We start from the raw sequence: 17,806 nt of genomic DNA, 5'->3' as shown, positions 1-17,806 counted from the left end.
CAGTGAGCAGAAAACGTCCGAACCTTTGGAATGGAAATTCCTTGTGTATATTGTAGTATTTTTATTATTAGGGAAAGGAAATTCTCTTTCTGATTAATAAAATATATTTTTTTTTTTGGGCATCACCACTTACTTGCTGGCTCTTTTTGTTTTCTTTTGTGTTACCTGTGCCTGCTGTGCAAGGGTTCTACGGGCACCTGCCGCTTGGTTTGAAACTGTGTTACATACTCATTCATCTTTGAATTTTATCCATATGGATCCTCAAGGTTCCATATTGGGACCTCTTCTCTTTTCTGTCTTCATAAATGACCTCTACAAAGCCATCCCAGATGCCACCTGTATTCAATATGCTGATGACTCGACATTAGTTTGTTCTGACTCATCTCCAGTTAATTTATTATCAAAAACACAATCCTGCTTTACGGCAGTAGAGAATTGGTTACTGGGACGTCAACTTATTCTTAATCCAAACAAAACCAAACTGTTAATCTTCTACCCCACTCATAAGGTCATACCCACACCCTTTTCTATTCAACCCAAAAATGGGACAAGCATCTCCCCAGACTCCTACACTAAACTACTGGGAGTTAACATTGACAATAAACTTAGATAGGATATCCATATCAATCAGACTATTAAAACTGTTAATAAAAAACTCGGGTCGCTCTATCGAATAAAATCCTTTCTTACCCCAATAGCAAAAATGGCCACTGCCCGCTCCCATCTCCTCTCTACCCTCCTATATGCCTCCCCTATTCTTACAAATCTTAACATAACTGAAGTAAACAAACTAACACGTTGTTATAATCATATTGCCAGATTTGCAACTGGCATGCCCTACAGAACCCATCATTGTAGCAACCTACAAAACCTGGGTTGGATCGAATTCCCTAACCTTCTCCAGCAGAGCCAACTCATAGTAGCATTTAAAATTCTTAAACAATCTGACAAAACCCTTGGACTGAAAAACTTAATCAAACCTTACAACAATCTCAATAGTTTACGCTCCTCAAACAAGCTACTAGCTCAAACGGTAAAATCCAACAATTCAGGGGGTGACGCTCTCTTTGCCAATGCAATCGGAAAAATATGGAACTCCCTTCCACCCAGCCTCACCATCATTTCCTCCATAAAACTCTTCAAAAAGAGGCTAAATCACCACCTCCAGACACACTGGCTTTGCCAATGCATAAGCCCAGACTGACTCCACCTAAACCAGATTTTCCTCTTCCTTACCAGGTCTAACCTATGTAACCTCTACCTCTCTCGCATCTGTTTCCCTCATCTCCTCTTCCATGTAAACCTCTAGTCTTTGCTTCCTATACTAATACCAGATATAACTATCCTAAGGGTCAATCTAAAAGGAGAAAAAGTCTGTTATACTACGTGTATTTTATCTTTTTTATATATCTTGGAGTAATGTATTGAAATACTTTAAAATGTCTCCTCTTTTTTGTGTAAACTACCTAAGGAGAGCAATCTGTATTCTATCAACATATTGTATACCTATTTGCCAATGTTGGAGCTTTTCTCCCCGGGCCTCCGCTGAAAATGGACATGTATCCAGTCGGACCTTCCCGGTCAACAAATGTAAAATAAAATAAATAAATAAAATAAATACAATGGATGTAATGTTTTAATATGCTTATTTGTTATGATACATTTTTAAATGCACTTGACAGTGTTCAGCCTATGACTTTAAAAGGCGTGCTGACTAGATTGGTATCAATTAGATAATTACCAGTTAGATATATAGTAGTAGGTGATTTTACACTCTGTTCAAGGTTTGACAAAACCTCTTGGCAAAAACGCTTACCTTCACATGTCTGGAATAAAAGGATATTATTTTTACTTTGCCTCTGGATTTTATCTACCTGCTGTTGGAATTTATATCAAATACTATCACTGTTAGAGACTATACCTTGAGTGCATAGATATATGCTGAACTTTTGGTTCTGTGCTAGGTTGCTGCTGAGCATCTATATTTATTACAATTATTACAGAAATGTCTAATTGTACATGCAGAAAGACAATACAAGATGCAAAGAAACAGCAACAAACAAGATGCTCAAGCTAGTAAACATCACATTTCATCTTAACAGTAAAAGAAAGCAGATTTTGGCAAAGGGTATAAAACATTGGTGAGGGGTTTACTCACATCCATGATGGTCACAGCCACATCTTTAATTTTGTGTGGTTCCACATAAGAATTCTGGCAGTTCATAGTAAGTCGAGATGCTAATTCACTTTGGTTTAGACTTTCAAGCTATTGAGAAATGAAAAAAGCCTACATAAATCTATCCTTCAGCTTTAGAGTTAAGACTAGCAATATTAAGCAGTCTGTCAGTTTTCACTACTGCACAAAATAGTTCATACAAAACTTGGTTAAATCTGGTGAAGAAACAGATTATATTTTCCATAAAGTCAGTGATTATGAACAACTTTTACGAGGAAAGGAAATTAAAAGGTTAGCCTCAATGGAATTAATGTGAGAGGCTACTTATTATTTAGTCAATTTACACCAGTGCAGGGGTTAGCAATACTATAGCACAATGCATTGTTCTTCAATTGGATTTCTGGCTGTGCTGCCTTTTGTGTGGTATCTGCATGTCCCTCTGTGCATATGTGGGCTTTTGCGGAGACATCCTGTTCTCCCTCACATCAAAAGGCATGCCCATCAGGTCAAAAACAACCCTTCTGTACTTTCCATGGGTGTGAATGTGGGAATATAAGCATCCCTACAGACTGACATCTTGTCCTGAACTGGATCTCTGCCTTGCACCTGCTGGTTTCTACCACTGCTAGACAATATTCAAAAATTGTTGCTATTCCATAACAAAAAGAATAAAGTAATTACATCTGCAACAAACAATTAGACTCCATTATGTCCAATAGCAAACAAAAAAAAAATCTTACCAGCTAGACAAGTAGTATACAAGACCGCTATCCTATAATAATCCCAGTCCCTACTTGGCAGCCAACAAAGACTAACGTAGATGTACATAAGTTTACAAACTACCCTGTGCAAATTGTGTAAGCCACTCAAACTCAAATCAATGTAAAACTACCAATGTACATTAATCGTTTAATGTACTTTCCCTGCATACTTCAAGGGAACACTAAATTCTAACATGTTAGACTGCATAACTCAGTTATGAGATGCTTATTAATGCTTGGAAAACCGAGACCTCCGTACACTTGAAACTTTTACATCTTATAGATTAATAAATGATAAACCCATGGCCCACTCCCTTAAAAGCAACATACATACCTAGCAAGACAAAATGCCACCCAAATTGTTTGCAGGTTTATTTTAGGTATTTTAAAGGAGATATAAAACAAAGATAAAACAAAACTGCGGTAGCGCTGTCGCCTCACAGTAAGACGTTGTCCTGTTCGATTCTCAGCTAGAGCGTCTTCTGTGTGGAGACGTGCGTGAATGGGCGTACCTTCATTGAAGGTTGTGCGCCAGGGACGGCAACTCTGCATGTAAAAAATCTACTGCCAATCATTAGCAGACCGGAGTTCTGCTGTGGCAACCCTTAACCGGGAAAAGCCGAAAGACACAACATTAAAGATTAAACAAAGCAGAACATTTTAAAAGTGGTGAGTTGGGAAAGTTTTATATTCAAAGTAATCTGAAAATAACAGGATTCAAATCAGAAACCATAAATTCCTGTAGAACAGGTATCATTTACCAAAAGTTATCAGTCTATAACACACAAAGTATAGCAAGCCCCTAATGCAATACAGCTCAAAGAATTCATCCAGATCTTAAACATAAATTACTTTTATAAACTTGTAACCTTAAACTGAAAATGCAGATCCAACAGCATGAACTATCATAATTACGTTAAGTAAATTAAGAAGTGCTGAAAATAACATATTAAAATTAGAAAAGTTTACTTTTGAGCACACCCAGAGGCTAAAGCCCCTCCCCCCCAAAAGTCAAAATGTTCTATAAAATCTTCACTTATCTTTCTGAATCTTGTCTACAGAAAGATGAGCAGTTTAGCCTTCTTTACCATGTAAATTAGGTCGAGGCAGTTGCACAGGTACTGTGTGCGCTAATGCTTGCTAAAGGCTGGGTACTACCTGTGGATGACTGGCACAATAAAGTATCAAGAATCAATATTTCCTTTTCCATACAATCTACACTGCCAACTATAAATCTACATTTCACTAAACATCTGCCATTTTAGATTTTATAGCCATGTCCCCTGACCTCTCCAATCAACATTGAATAAATCACCTCTGCAATTGTCTTTCTAAGCAGTGAAGTATTACTCTCTGCTACTTTTGTTTGCTGGTGCAACTAGTAATCCACTTTTGAATATGGCATTTTATTTTTAGTACCTTGAATCTATGACAGAACTGTACTTTGATATGCTGTCATGTGTTCAAGTGAAGTACTGGCTCTAAAGGCTAAGGTACTAGAAGTATACACTTTCTGCTAAACCTTTCAAGAAGCCTCCCTTCCCCCTCAAAAAGGAGTATCCCAACAGGCAATAGCCAAAGTGAAACTTGCTGACTCAGCTATTATGTTAAACTATAAAAATCAGGTGTTCCGAGTCAGCTCCATGGAATAGTTTATTAAAGTCCTTACAAAGGTGCAGGTAAATGGAGACAGATTAGCAGATTGGATAGCTGTAGGAGCTGACAGTAGGAAGAGAGTGAGCAGCTAATACCACATCCTACCCATTCTGGGGTGGGAGGTAGGCTGTGGAAGCATTAGGTATTGCACCAATGCAACACAAACCTAGGAAACATGCGCCACCACTGTGCAGAAGCAAGGACAGAAGATACAACATTTGAAGGCACACTCTTGACAGCAGCATGCAGCAAGACTCAGGAATCTGAATGAGGGGAAAGGGCACTCCACTAAGGAAGGGTAGTTCACCCTTCAGGCCCAGCAAGTTGTCACCTTCTCAACCACACATCTCTAAGCCAGTTGGGGAACAGCCTCCCAAGTGAGAAAGAATGGGCAGTAGTGCTCTCACCAAGTATAGGAATACCAGCTTCTCATTCTCAATATACAAATGGACTGATTAGGTGCAGGCAGAAGTACAGTTGTGTAAAATCTTATAATGGTAGATCTTCACTGTTGCCAAAGCTCAGGAAGAAACCTGGGAGAAGGAAGGACCAGCAGAGCCCTTGAGAAAGCCATGAAGTAACATCAGCTCTAACTCTGCTTATTGCTTCCAACGTTTAGTGCTTGCCAGGTTGCTGCCTCAAGAACAGAGTTAGTATCTAAACTCTTGAGAAAAGCACCAGCGGAAGCCACAGCTCTAGTAGAATGAGCCTTAACAGAATAAGGAAGGTTCTTACCATGAAAGGAAAAAAAATAGAATAAAATCCAAGAAGAAATAGTTTGCTTGGATATAGCTAATCCTAAGCACCTAGGATGAAAGGAAACAAAGAGCTGATTAGATTTCCTAAAAAATCCTAGTCTTATCCAAATAAGATCAGCGTTGTCTATACACACCCAATGTGTGCAGCACCTTCTCAATGGAAGATTGCAGAGAAGGGAAGAAAGTGGGCAAATGAATAGACTGATTAAAGGGACAAATAATTCACCACCTTAAGCATAAAAGGAGGATTAGTATGCAAGGACACCCTGTCCTTATGAAACACCAATAAAGGCTTGAAGCTCAGACACCCACCTGGCAGAAGGGCTAACAAATATAGTCTTCCAAGAATAATGTTGCAAGGAAGCTGAAGCTGCAGGCTCAAAAGGAGCCCAAGCTAATTTTTCCAAAACAAAATTAAGAACCCAGGAAGGAGGAACAGGCTTCATGGGAGGCTCAATATGAAGGACGCCTTTAAGGAATTGCTTAGCTTCAAATCTAGAAGCAAAAGTAGGAGATAAAGGCAGACAAGCAGAAATAGCTGATAAGTGGGCTTTAACAGAAGAATGGGCCAAACCAGCTTTAAGCAGTTCACACAGATGAGAGAACTACAGGAACATCCACAGAAAGTGGGTCCAGGTTACGAGAAAGACACCAAACAGAAAACATCTTCCATTTGGACAATTAGGATTTCCTAGTATTGGGTTTCCTGGCCTCCTGCAGGACCCTAAGCGCATCCTCAGAAAAATCTATGTGGAATCAAAATCCTATCACCCACACTGTCAGCTGAAGAGTGGACAGATAGGGATGGATGAGAGATCCCTTGTCCCATGTGAGTAGGTCCACCCTGTGAGGTAACTTGTGATGACTGCCCTTGGCTAAATGCAGAAGAGGAAACCAATGCCACCAGCAAGATTTTAAGAGCATCTTGTTGAATTTTAAACAGGACTTTTGGGATAAGGGGAAGGAGAAGGAAGGCGTAAAGTAACATCCCCTTCCAAGAAAAAGATAGGGCATCCACCTTCCAAACCAGAGGACCTGGGATTCTGGCACAAAACAGAGAAAGTTGTCTGTTCACATGGGAGACAAAAAGATCTGAGGAGTAACCAGTTGGTAAACCATGTCTAGAAACACATCCATGTGAATCATCCATTCTTGGGATTGAGTTAAAGACCTGCTCAGTATGTCTGCCACAATGTTTTGACCAGAGGGAATATAAACTGCCTGAAGAGTCACTTGATACTAGACAGCAAGATCCCACACTAGGAGTGCCAGCTGGCAAAAAAGATAATATTTTGCCCCTCCCATCTCTTTACAAACCACATCCCTGTGGTACTGTCTGTAAACACCTTGAGAGGTCCATAGGGGAAAAGAGGACAGAAAGCCAGAAGAGCTCTCATCTCTGACACTGATGTGCTCTCTCTGCTGATGAGGCGACCACACCCCCTGAACCTTTAGGGAGCCAAAAGCTGCTCCCCATCCCATGTCTGAAGCATCTGTAAACAGCTCCCGAGAGGGAAGAGAGGGATGAAAGGGAAGCCATAGGTTTAGAAACAACTGCTGGATCCACAAATGACATTTCTTCTTGAGACAAGGTAGAAGAGGAAAGTACAGCTGTGTACATTTATCATAAATGTAGGTGTTAGAGTGTATTCACTGTTGCAGTCATTACATTTGGGTTATCTGATTGCAGGTAGCCCTCAGCCAGCCTGAATACCAGAGTCTTTGATTCCTGCATCAAATGCTGTCTCTTCTTCAATGATGTCAGGTCGTCAGGGGTATAGAACATGCAGATGACGCCATTACATCAGTCTTTCTTGCTGCACGGTGCCCGAAGCAGAAGCAGTTCGTAAGTGCTGGTCGGCGGACTCCTGAAATTTTCATTTTCGAGTTTCAGAACCAAAGTCTTCAAAAAAGCTAAGTACCTCGTTGGGGATCCTTTTTCTTGCTCTTAACCAAAGTCAGTACAAGTTAACCCAAATGTAATGACTGCAACAGTGAAACACGAAGAACATCTACAAATTCTAGGAAATGCACATGTTGAAGTCATACTGGCTTTAGAAACCAGTGAAACTTTCTCATGTGGAGTTTGGCCAGTGGTAGCATAGGGATGGTGGATGCCATAAACCCCACAGCTCACGAATTCCCTGTTATGGAGGCCAGGGGAAGAACAGATGAAAGAAGGAAAAAAGAAGTTATGTACTCACCATAACATTCCATCTGAGTAGGTACTTCATTTGTCTGCAACCTGTGGGTCACGGATCTGACTTCGGATCTGAGCCGGCAGCTTCACAAGCTAAAGGATCCGAGCTCCTAGCTCCTCCCCCTACCCATAATCCCCTGCTGCCTTCTGTTTTACCTCAGATCGAGTTTGCTTAATCTTAAACACCTCACACCCTCGACAGAGGATCAAGCCCTACTTCATGCTATGACAAAAAAGACGTTTTACAGTTTGCCAGTTATCCTGATATGGTTAGGGGGAATAGAGGGGGGGGTTGGTTGCAGACAAATGAAGTGCCTACTCAGATGGAACGTTATGGTGAGTACATAACTTCTTTATCTGAAGTAGTTACTTCATTTGTTCTGCAACCTGTGGGACAGTGTCCCCAGCTACCTCCAGAATTAACCCTGGATGGCCTTACGGAAGAATATTCCGAAGCACCGTGGAAGCCCTACTCCTTGAAATCATATCCAATTTATAATGGGAGATGAACGTATGAGAAGTGGACCAAGTAGCTGCTGAACATATGCCGTCCAGAGGAACCCAGGACCAGAAGGCTGCTGATGTAGCAATGGAGCGGGTTGAGTGAGCATGAATTCCCATAGGAACTGGTTTACCTGAGGATGTATACGCGCGAGTTATGCACTGGGAAATCCAATTTGCCAGAGTTACTTTGGCAACTGCCTTTCCCCTAGCTGATCTGGCGAGAGACAGAAACAACTGATCAGACCTACGAAAATCCTTAGTCCTGTGCAGATAGAAACGTAATTGTCTGTGTATGTCCAATTTGTGCAATGTGTACTCCCCCTTGTTCTGAAAATTTGGGAAAAACACTGGTAAGTTAACTGATTGGTTAACATTTGACTCCGAAGCCACCTTCGGTAGGAAAGAGGGGTTAGCCCTGAGAGACACTCTATCCTTATGAAAAAAGAGGTAGGGAGGTTTCATGCACAAGGCTTGGAGCTCTGAGACCCTCCTGGCTGATGTAATAGCGACTAAAAAGGCTGTTTTCCAAGACAAGAATTTCAAAGAAACTGAAGAGGTGGGCTCGAAGGGTGGACTTGTCAAGGCTTGCAACACCAAGGTTAAGTCCCATGGGGGTACTACAGATTTGACCAGTGGTTTTAGGAGAAAAACACCCTTGAGGAAGGTTTAGCACATCTTTGAGGATGCTATTGATCCTAGTCCATCCCCCACATGAAAGTGGGAGATAGCTGCTAACTGTACCTTAACTGTGGAAGCGCTTTCACCCTGCTGAAAGATTAGTGACAGGAAATCCAGAATTGTAGGAATAGGAACCGTAAATGGGTCCATGCCTTTGTTTTTGGCCCAAATGAAAAAACGTTTCCATTTATTATAGTAAATTTTTCTGGTGGCTGGTTTATGGGCCGCCACCAGAATGGCCTTCACTGGTGATGAGATACCGGGAGTCCTAGCCATCAGAGGAACTGGATCAACCAAGCGGTCAGCTTGAGGTTTAGCAGATTCGTGGTTTGGAATCCCACAGGATGCAATATCAAATCTGGAATGGGATCCAGGATCCATAACAACACTGTGAGACCGTAGGAAAGGGAACCAGATCTGACGAGGCCAGAATGGGGCTATGAGGATCACTCTGCTCCCCAACCGACGTGCTTTCTGAATGAACTTCACCATAAGCGGGAGGGGGGTTAAGCATAGAGAAGACCGGGTGGCCAAGCATGTACCAGAGCGTCTCTTGGGGCCTCCCCTGGAGGGGGAAGTATTGTGAAGTACTCGCTGCACTTTGTGTTTGATGGAGAGGCGAAAAGATCGCAGCGAGGCCAACCCCATGCACGGAAGATCTGCTTCGCAACTGAAGGATTGAGAGACCACTCGTACGGAGTGAGAATCACCCGACTCAGTTTGTCCGCCAAAATGTTGGACCGACCCAGAATGTGTTGCTATCAGAAAGCGGTTGGTGGATATCGCCCATTGCCACACTCTCATGGCTTCTCGGCAAAGGGGGTAAGACCTGGTTCCTCCCTGTTTATGTACCAGACTACCGCCATGTTGTCTGTCTGGATCGCAATAGTTCCTAGAGGGAGAAGGTCGTGGAGAGCTTGCAACGCCAAAAGCACCGCCCTCATCTCTAGGACATTGATATGCAAAGCAGTCTCCAAGGGGGTCCACATGCCTTGGACGGTTCTGCCTGAGCAATGCCCCCCACCCAAGGCGAGAAGCATCCGTGGTCAACGTGGCTTGGGGTGGGGGAATTACAAAGGGTCTCACTTCTTGCAGCTCCTGTAAGCAAAGCCACCAAAGGAGGGAGTCCCTGCAGAGTCTGCTCAGTGAAATCGGGGAAATGATCGGGTGAAGTACTAACGACCATTGAACTTGAAGAGTCCACTGTAAGATCCTCATCCGGAGGTGTGCAGACAAACAGAGACCGATGGCAGCTGCCATCGACCCCAGTGCTCTCAGGACTAACTCCACCGCAAAAGCCGGACTTCGAAGGAGGGCTAAAACTTGATGTGATAGGCTGTTCAGTCTGTCCTGAGTCAGCAGAGCTCGACAGATGCGTGTATTCAATTTGGCCCCAATACACTCAAAGACCTGTACTGGCTGAAGGGAGGACTTTGGAAGATTCACTGAAATGCCCAATTCCTGGGCAAGAGAAAGAGTGTAATCCCTTGCCACTCCGAGTTGATGCCTGCTGGGGGCGACGAGGAGCCAGTCGTCCAGGTATGGGAAGTCCTGAATTCCCTGGAGTCTCAGGTGGGCTGCGACCACTGCCATGACCTTGGTGAATACCCTGGGGGCTGAGGTGAGGCCAAATGGGAGGACCCTGAATTGATAATGACTGGCCCCTAGCCGGAAGTGGAGAAACCTCCTGGATCGTCTGTCCATCAGGATGTGGTAGTACGCATCCTGGAGGTCTATTGAGCACATCCAGTCGTTCTCCCGAAGAAGGGGGAGAATAGACTGAAGAGTGACCATCCAGAACTTTTCCTTGGGGACAAACAGGTTCAGGGCGGAGAGATCTAGAATCGGTCTCAAGTCCCCCGTCTTTTTTGGCACCAAAAAAAACCTGGAGAAGTAGCCCAATCTGGACTGATCTGGGGGGACAGGCTGGATGGCTCTTTTCCCTAGTAGCTTTGCTACTTCTAAGGCTGCTGCTTCCCTTTGATCGGGTGGGACATCTGGAAGGCGCCTGACTTTGGGGGATAGGTGTATGAAGGGAATGGAGTAACCTCTGGATATGATTCGGAGCACCCATCGATCTGTCATGATGGACTCCCAGTTTGACAGGTGCTCCAATAAACACCCCCCCCCCGACTTCCTCCAGAGGGGGACAGTTGGTTAAGCCCTCAGGGCTGCTGCGCGGGCCTGTCCGAGAAAGGTTCCCTAGACCTGAAGTTACGCGGCCCCCCTCTGCCTCTGGGCCGGCGTCCGCCTTGTCCTCTGCCTCTAGAGGACGAGGGGTCCGAAGCCGGGTGGGACTGCTGAGACTTGCGGAACCACAATTTCTTTTGTCCCCTCTGATTCCTAGAAAAGGATTGCTGGGGATTCGAGAAGCGGACCCCAACGGCAGACAGTGTCTTCCCATCCTTCTCGCTTTGGACCAGTGTCTCGCGTACGGTCTTGTCAAAAAGCGAAGATCCGTCAAAGGGCGCATTCGCGAAGGACGCCTTGAAGGGATCCACAAAATCGCAAAGGTGGAGCCAGGCGTGACGCCGCAAAGACTACCCCGGCTCCGCTAGCCCTAGCGGCTCCCTCCGTAGCGTGAGAGAGTAACCGCATGGACGTGTTAGAGATGGACTTTAGAGTGGCCATACAAGTCGCAAATGTGTCCTTATCCGCGACCGTCATGGACTCTGGAGGGGCTGCAGCGTATTCCTTAATCAAGTCTTGCTGTAGCCTGATAATGTGTGCCATGTAATTCAGCGCCCTTATGGAAAAGGTTGCTGAAGCAAACATCCGCTTCCCAATATGGTCCATCGCCAGAGATTCCTTATCCGGAGGGTGGACTAAGGAACTCTCCTGTGCGAGCTCCTTCTTAGTGGCAGCCGCCACCAGCATGGCATCAACATGAGACCCCTTAGCCCAGGACTGCCTATCTGCGGGGGGGGGCTAAGAACTTTGTCAGGATGTCTCGGGATTGGCTCCACGGTGTCGGGTTCTTTCCACGCCCTGGTGGTAATTAAGTCCACCAGGGGGTCAGACGGGGGTAAACGGGCCCGCCTCAAACACCTCCAGGAACACAGATTCATCAGAGGAAGGTTTTTGGGCAGACCATCGCCCTCTAATACGCAACATTTCCATGATGTCTCCAAAAGAGACATCCTCGGGGGGGGGGGGGTGACCGTGGGGAACCTTCCCCTTCATCCAAATCAGTGTCTGTGGTGATGCCTCCTTTTACACTGCAGTTTGCGGGGCACCTCCTCGGTGGGATTGCCCGAGGAGGGCTCGCCCACGGGGTCCTGTTCCTCCAAGGGAACGGACTGGAGGGTTTGAGCAGGCTGTCCCATAGGACGGATGATAGACCCATATGCAAAGGGGGGGGGGAAGGATCCAAGGCCCGGACCGGGGATCTGGAAGACCTCGACAGAACCCTCTCTACTACCTCAAAAGCCGAAAGGGAGCTACTTTACCCAGGCTCTGAAAGCAGTCTCCTCGGCTCCGAGGCAGGGATCGGGGTTGGAGCCGAAGCAGTCGGATCCGAGAGAGAGGTGTGCTCCAACCTACCCTGAGCCAAAGGTACACCAATCTCCATGGATCCAGTGCTTGGTCCTCGGCCCAGAGTGCTAGGATCTGACACGCTCGAGGGCAAGATCGGCGAAGATACTAGAGCTATTGGCGCCGACGAAACCCCGGCTCCGAAAGGGCATGGATCCAATGACTCCAAAACCCTGAACTGGGTCGGAGGAGTGATCGGAGCAAAAAGAGGGGCTGAGCTCCCCCCCTGAGGGGGGGGCAAGAGCACCCCCATCTGCATTTGGGTCCGCAGGAATCGACGACGCATCATCAGATCCATGTCCGCGTCGGTAAGGCTCCTTGTAGACCTAGAGGAAGTCGAAGTGGGCTGGGAGGGCCGCCTCGATGACCTTGAAGAAGACCGGTACTCCTTCTCCGGCGAGAAACAAGGCGAATGGAGCAGAGAGGGGGAGGATCCGGGAACCTTCGAGGGAGTAGTTTTAGCAGGGGGGGGGGCTGAGGGGTGAGCCTCAGCCCACATTTTGTGAGACTTTTGTCTGTCTTTCTCCCTGTGCCTTTTTTCCCCTGAAAAAGAAGCACTAGAGTCCCCCAAGCTCTGCACAGTAGAGGGAGTTTGAGTCCCAGGCAGAGTGGGGGGAAATGAAGGCGTTGGGGGCTACGGTAGTAGCCTGACCCTTAGAGGGAGACGAAGAAGAAGCAGAGTCCTGAGGGAGAAGACCTGCCAGGATCAGCTTGTTCTTCCTGTCCCTGATTGCCCGAGGATTAAAGGCTGCACAGATTTGGCAAGCCGTTGATAAATGGGCCACCCCCAGGCACAAGACACCATGAGTGTGGCCATCAGCTGGGGAAAGCTTACGGCCACACTCAGTGCACTTGGAAAAAATAGCTTTGGGCCCTTCTGCCATTATGAAAAACTCACACACACACCCAAACACTAAGGGGGGGAGAGAAAAGAAAGCTAACGACCATGATAACTAGGAGTGGGTAACTAACTCTATGTGACTGAAAATAATACTAACTGTACCTAAAAATCACTTCACCAATTCTTTCAATTAGAAAAAATCTAAACAATCTCACCCAGCTTAAGGAGCTCTTCACGAGTAGCTGTCTTCAGCCGCGGCAAACTCGATCTGAGGTAAAACAGTAGGCAGCAGAGGATTATGGATAGGGGGAGAAGCTAGGAGCTCGGATCCTTTAGCTTGTGAAGCTGCCGGCTCAGATCCGAAGTCGGATCCGTGACCCACAGGTTGCAGAACAAATGAAGTAACTACTTCAGATCAATTGTTAGGGCCTTGGGAGGAGGCGCAGGGATGCCAGCATAGGCACAGACTGAATCCTGCACTCCAGAAAAACATGGTCTTAAGGAGTCAGAAAAGACTTCTTGAAATTTATTGTGAATCCCAGGATATGCAGAAGGGAAACAGCAAAGTGAAGTTTTTGCAACAGGATCTCTCGACAGGATACCTGAAAAAGGTGGTCATCCAAGTAAGGAACTATCTGGATCCCCCGAATCCTGCAAAAAGTAATCACAGGAGTGAGGCATTTTGTGAATATCCTTGGGGCAGTAGAAAGGCCAATGGGCAAAGCAGAGAACTGAAAATGCCAGGAAGCAGAGAAATAAGAAGTTATGTACTCACCATAACGTTCTGTGTTTGTTGTCCATCTCGCCTATATTCTTGCTGGTTGGGTTTGGAACTGAGCATTGGTTGTGACTCCGCCAAATACAAAAACTCGAGAACTTCCACTGGCTCGAGGCTAACCCCCTATCCCATGATGAATCTGGTAAAATCCCCAGATCTTGTTTGCAAGCAAAGCACTAACTTAGTATGCTCACATAGTATAACATACCAATTATCTAGAAAGGATAAATCAAAGACTCCAAACCACCATAACTATATACATAGCAATAAGATTATCCAGTCGTTCCTCTAGGAATGAAGGACAACAAACATGGAATATTATGCCGAGTACATAACTTCTTAATGTTATGCTGTCCTATCTCACCGTAATTCTTACTGGTTGGGACAGCGTCCCTAGTACCTTTACCATAGGGTGGCTCAAGAGAAAAGACTTCTCAATACAGTGGAACCAAAGAAAGACCTGTTCTGGGAGACCACATCTACTTTGTAATGAGTAATAAAGGTATGAGGTCTCACCCATGTGGCAGCTGCACAAATAGTGTCTATGGGAAGCCTAGCCTGAAAAGCAGATGACGTTGAAACCACTCTCGTGGAATGACCTTTTACTTTACCTGATAATTGTGTATTACTCTTAGTGTAAGAAAAGGAAATGCAATCTGTAAGCTTTTTGGACAAAGTCACTTTTGAGACTGGAAATCTTTCTCTTGTCCGTAAAGGACACAAAAATCTGATCTGACTTACTGAAGTCTTTGGTCCTATGCAAATAGAAGCAAAGCTGTCTGTGTACATCTAATTGATGTAATGTATACTCTGCCTTGTCGGTATAATTCGGAAAGAACAGAGGCAAATCTACAGATTAAATTTAAATTTAGATTGTTTTCTGAACAAACCTTGGGTAGAAACAAGGGATTAGTTCTTAATGACACTGTCTTTGTGAAAAACTATATAAGGCGGGCGTACAGAGAGCTTGAAGTTCTAACACCCATCTAGGAGAAGTAGTATCTACCAAGAAAAGAGTTTTCCAGGATAAAAACTTTACATCACAAGATGCTGCGGGTTCAAAGGGTTGCAAAACCAATGCAGATAGCACAAAATTAAAGGTCCCAAGGAGTTGGAGGCTCACTGATTGGGGGTCTGAGCAAGAATGTACCTCTCAGAAAAGCCTTACATAATCTGTGGGACATGACAGGCATTCCCATCTCACCAGTATGAAAATTCGAGATATCTGCCAGCTGAATTCTGATAGTAGCTGCTGCTGCTCCTTCGTCAAAGAGCTTGGAAAGAAATTCTAAAATTGCGGTAATAGGGGCCGTAAAAGGTTCTGCATTGTGTTTAACAGCCCAATAAGTAACTTTTCCATTTACTTGAATATAGTTTTCTTGTAGACGGTTTCTGCGAAGAGACTAAAATATGTTTAATTGCAGGGGAAAATTTGTAACACCTGGCTAAACGTGGAATTGGAGCAGCGATGCTGTCAACTTGAGTGTTTGGATGGATGGATAGAACGCTCCCGATGAGTGGGTCAAAAGGTCTGGAACTGGGTTCAGAATCTATGGTTCCTCCAGTAGGTGGATCCAGAGAAAGGGGAACCAAACTTGTAGAGGCCAGTAAGGTGCAATGAGAATCATAATGCTTTTCAACATGCTGGCTTTCTGCAAAACTTTGGGTATTAAGTGGAAGGGGGGAAGGAATATAAAGTAGTCACGGGGGCCAATCGTGGGAAAGTGCATCCTTTGGTGATTTCCCTGGAGGGGGAATAAGGGCAAAGTAACTGCTGCATTTGACATTCATGGAGGTGGCAAAAAGATCACATCAAGGCTGGTCCCATTTCTGGAAGATCTCTCCTGCAACTTCTGGTTTGAGGGACCACTCATTAACAGAATAGCTCTGCCGAGTTTGTCCTCTATCACATTAGATTTCCCCGGGATGTGCCTTGCTATCAGCAAACGGTGAGAAGCGATCACCCATTGCCATACTCGTTGGCCACTTGACATAAGGAATAAGGCTTGGTTCCTCCTTGCTTACATACCATACCACTGACATGTCTGTTTGAATTGCAACTGTTACTATCGGAAGAGAGTCTTAAAATGCCTGCAACGTATACAGCAAAGCTCTCATCTCTAGGACACTGATGTGCAAGTGGCTCTCGTGTTGCTGCCATAAAGCTTGGACCGTCATTCCCAGATAATGTCACCCACCCCAATCTGGGAAACGTCCGTGGTCGGTACTGCTGTTGGTTGTGGAAAAACAAAGGGGCAGCCTAGGTACAACTGGTCTGTCTGTAACCACCAGAGAAGATCTTTCTTGCATGACTCCGTAATGCTTATCTGGTGTGATAGAGGAAGATCCTGCATGGACCACTAGGCAGACAGTAACCATTGTAGAACCCGCATGTGTAGTCGTGCTAGGGGAACTAAAAGAATCGCGGCTGCCATGGTACCCAGAAAGTACAGTTGTGTACACTTACCATAAATGTAGATGTTAGAGTGTATTCACTGTTGCAGTCATTACATTTGAGTAATCTGCTGGCAGGTTGCCCTCAGTCGGCCTGATTAACAAAGTCTTGGGTCCTGTGTTGGTTGCTGTCCCTTCTTCCACGACGTCAAGTCGTCAGGGGTATAAAACATGCAGCCGACGCCATTACATTAGTTTTTCTTGCCCCAGATGTCAGGTGCCCCCCAAATGGGGAGCAAAATATATAAATACTTTAAAACACAAAAATATACCTCCAAACAAAAGCAAATACACCAAAAAGGCTTTTAAGTATAGTAAAAGAAAGTAGAGGCATAGTAAGAGAAAAACAGGGAACTGGAGGGAGGGTAACCAGGACTGCAACAGTGAATACACTCGAACATCTACATAAGAGTGTACACAACTGTACTATGTTCTTCGTGTTTCACTGTTGCAGTCATTATATTTGGGTAGATTCCCGAAGCTATGGTTGGGAGGATGGATTTATACAGCATTAGGACCAGCTATAAGGCCCTGCAAAACAGCAGTGGCAAAGCCAGCTCTGGATTTAGAGAAAACTGGTAAGTGATAATGCTTGGTGAAAGTAAGAACTGAACTCCAGGTAGCAGCTTCTAGAATATCCCTGGTAGGAACACCTCTGAAAAAGGCTGTAGAAGTAGATGCTGCCCTGGTGGAATGGGATCTGATCCCCTGGGGGATAGGTTTTCCATGGTGCTTATAGCAGAAATGAATACAATGGCTTATCCATTTGGAAATGGTTTGCTTTGAAATAGCCTTTCCCTCTGCTCCTGCAGCAAATGCTACCAGCAGTTGTTCAGATTTTCTTCGAGATTTAGTCCTGTCCAAGTAAAATCTAAGTTGTCTGTATACATCCAATGAATGCAAAATCCGCTCCTCGTTCTGTGGATTGGGAAAGAAAGTTGGCAAATAAATGGACTGATTAAGAGCCACACTGGATACCACCTTGGGCATGAAGGATGGATTGGTCCCGAGTGACACCCTGTCTGCATGAAAGATGATGAAAGGCTCCACTGCCATAAGGGCCTGTAATTCAGGAATCCTTCTAGCCAAAGTGATTGCTAAAAGGAAGGCTGTTTTCCAGGAAAGAAATTTTAAGTCTGCAGTAGCAGTTGGCTCGAAAGGAGGTAGAGTGAGTTTCTCTAATACAAAGTTAAGGTCCCAGGCAGGGGTTGGAGCTCTCCTGGGTGACCTCAAGTTTTTGGCCCCTCTGAGATGCTGCTTTAGCAGAGGATGAGAGAAGGTGGGGGTTTCTTTGTTGTAATGAGCTGAAATGGCTGAGGCATGGATTTTTATGGAAGTAAAAGACAGGCCCTTGTGAAGCATCTCAGTTAAGTATTAGAAAATCGGAGGCAAATTGGGCACTGCTGTGCTCATCCCCCTTGAGATTGATTCCAGGCACAGAATCTTTTCCATTTGTCAGCATAAGA

General features: G+C 45.0%; 1 protein-coding gene across 1 annotated transcript in view; it reads right to left on the bottom strand.

The window, feature by feature from the left end:
* SPG21 (SPG21 abhydrolase domain containing, maspardin) overlaps positions 1–17,806 on the bottom strand; it is a gene marked incomplete in the record, with an annotated part of 640,586 nt that overhangs the window by 110,211 nt on the left and 512,569 nt on the right. The window contains 1 exon segment of the mRNA XM_044078676.1: positions 2,159–2,266. Within this exon segment, the coding sequence (XP_043934611.1) occupies positions 2,159–2,266 (108 nt within the window).

The sequence above is a fragment of the Protopterus annectens genome, chromosome 7.part1, assembly GCF_019279795.1.
Source record: "Protopterus annectens isolate FY-2018-M chromosome 7.part1, PAN1.0, whole genome shotgun sequence".
Taxonomy (NCBI): domain Eukaryota; kingdom Metazoa; phylum Chordata; order Ceratodontiformes; family Protopteridae; genus Protopterus; species Protopterus annectens.
Note: the sequence above shows the minus strand (reverse complement) of the source record. Positions and strands in the feature narration are given on the sequence as shown.